General features: G+C 48.4%; 1 protein-coding gene across 5 annotated transcripts in view; it reads right to left on the bottom strand.

Moving 5' to 3' along the window:
* NF2 (neurofibromin 2) overlaps window positions 1-1,747 on the bottom strand; it is a 93,489-nt gene that overhangs the window by 10,326 nt on the left and 81,416 nt on the right. Inside the window, exon 16 of one of the 5 annotated variants that reach the window (XM_017499661.2) lies at window positions 843-902. The exons of 3 other annotated variants lie outside the window; for them this stretch is intronic. In XM_017499661.2, coding sequence (XP_017355150.1) covers window positions 867-902 — 36 coding nt within the window. In that variant the 3' untranslated portion in view covers window positions 843-866. The remainder of the gene's footprint in view (window positions 1-842; window positions 903-1,747) is intronic. One more of the 5 variants, XM_017499660.2, reaches the window with a different exon arrangement.

Here is a 1,747-nt window from a genome sequence, read left to right on the forward strand (position 1 = left end):
CAGGATGTCATTTTTTTATTGGGCAAAATTAATTCTCTCCACTGCCTAGGCATGCTGAAAGAATAATGAACTGTTGCAGAAGAAAAGCAGCAAACATTCAGTTAATTCACTCAGCAACCAGTGACCGCTCCTCTCAGGGGGGCCGTGACTGCACTGTTCCAATGTGAGTTCACTCTGACCACATCACCGCTCAGCCTGTGGAGAGGAAGCTGAAGCAGAGGCGGCTGAGCACAGATGAACAGACAGGCCACTCCCCATGGACTCAAACATCAGAACCCTGTGCTCTGGGTTTGCTTTATTTGAAAAGAAAAGGGATGTGTATAGAAAGGGGAAGCTCTAAAGGAAAGTAAGTCAGCACAGGCAACCCCTTCACCCACGACCGGAAGCTGCCAGGTGTGACCATGGGTCCTGAGAGGTTGTCACCGCATGAAAGGTCTTGATCTCGAGTTAAAGACACCAGTCTCAAAAGTGCCCAGATTGACCCCATTTCCATGCTAGGGTTATTTATCTAAGGAGTACGCCACTAAGACAAAGGACTTTTAGACACACCTGACTGGACAAGAAGCCATAACCTTCCCCAGCCCAAGAATGACACAAGATGGAAAGAATGGCTGGTCCTACGGCCATGACATGCTCTTCAGAACGAGGCAGTCTTCTGGGGCCCTGGAGGCTGGTCTGGCTCCACAGGGCGGGCGCCTGCCTTAGAGTCAAAGCATGCTGCGGCCAGTACCCAGGCACCACCTGCCCTCGAGAGGGCTCAGCGTGGCCCGAGGACAGAGACAGGCAAGCTCATGCACGGGTTAGTATCACAAAGGGCAGTACCATCACCACATAGAGAGTACCTGGGAACAACCTACTTTGAGGGCTCAAATGCAGATAGGTCTTCTGCCTTGGGCTTGAGGCTAAACCAGCAAAATAAAATGAAGAAAAACAAAAACATACCCTGTGATATCAACAATGCCACAAGTGACATTTGCAAAATGCTTGGATAGGCCTGAAATCGTGATGAGTGATTTTGTTCATTTTAGTGGCTTGAAATGGGGTCTCTTCAGCTTTCAGCACTGCAGGTTTCTGTGGCTGAGGCCCCTGCTCATTACAGCAGCAGTGGAAAGGGTGAGACTGCTCCTAGGACCCAGATGACAAGGCTGGAGGTAAGGGGTGAGATGGGGTATCTGAGGCAGCTCATTTAAGGGCTGGTTGGCTCATTGGCCCAGTCATCATTTTACCTCTTTCCTTAACAGCTCAGGCCTCCCTTGAACTCCCCTTTACTGTTTAATAATTTTGTTTTGGAAGGAAAGCCCAGTAAATTACAGAAGCCAGAGGAAAGAACAATGTGGAATGTGGACATGCCCTTCCTTCTAGGCTGCGCTATTTAAAGGAATCCTCTACCCACTGCCAGTTGTGACTGGAGTCGAGAGGTAGAGGTCAGGGCTCCCTACTGCCCCCAGCAGCAGTGGCAGGTAGAAACAGATTCCCTGGCGTTTTCAGATATAGCCTAACCGCTAAACACAGAGACCTCCCGAAGAACAACTGCTTGACTGGGTAGTCTCTTAACCAAAAATAGGATTGGCTTGTAGACTTTTGGAAAAGAGGTGGATACATTCTTCTATCTAGAGCTACCAGAAACAAGCAAGAAAACTAAGCTCTCAACAGTGACAAGACCCCAGGAACTTAAAGGGAAGCCCTTTAGGTAAAACTGGAAGCCCATTTTAAAGACTGAGATACAGAGTAAAAATTAACTATATCA

This window comes from Cebus imitator, unplaced genomic scaffold (assembly GCF_001604975.1).
Source record: "Cebus imitator isolate Cc_AM_T3 unplaced genomic scaffold, Cebus_imitator-1.0 Scaffold258, whole genome shotgun sequence".
Taxonomy (NCBI): Eukaryota; Metazoa; Chordata; class Mammalia; order Primates; family Cebidae; genus Cebus; species Cebus imitator.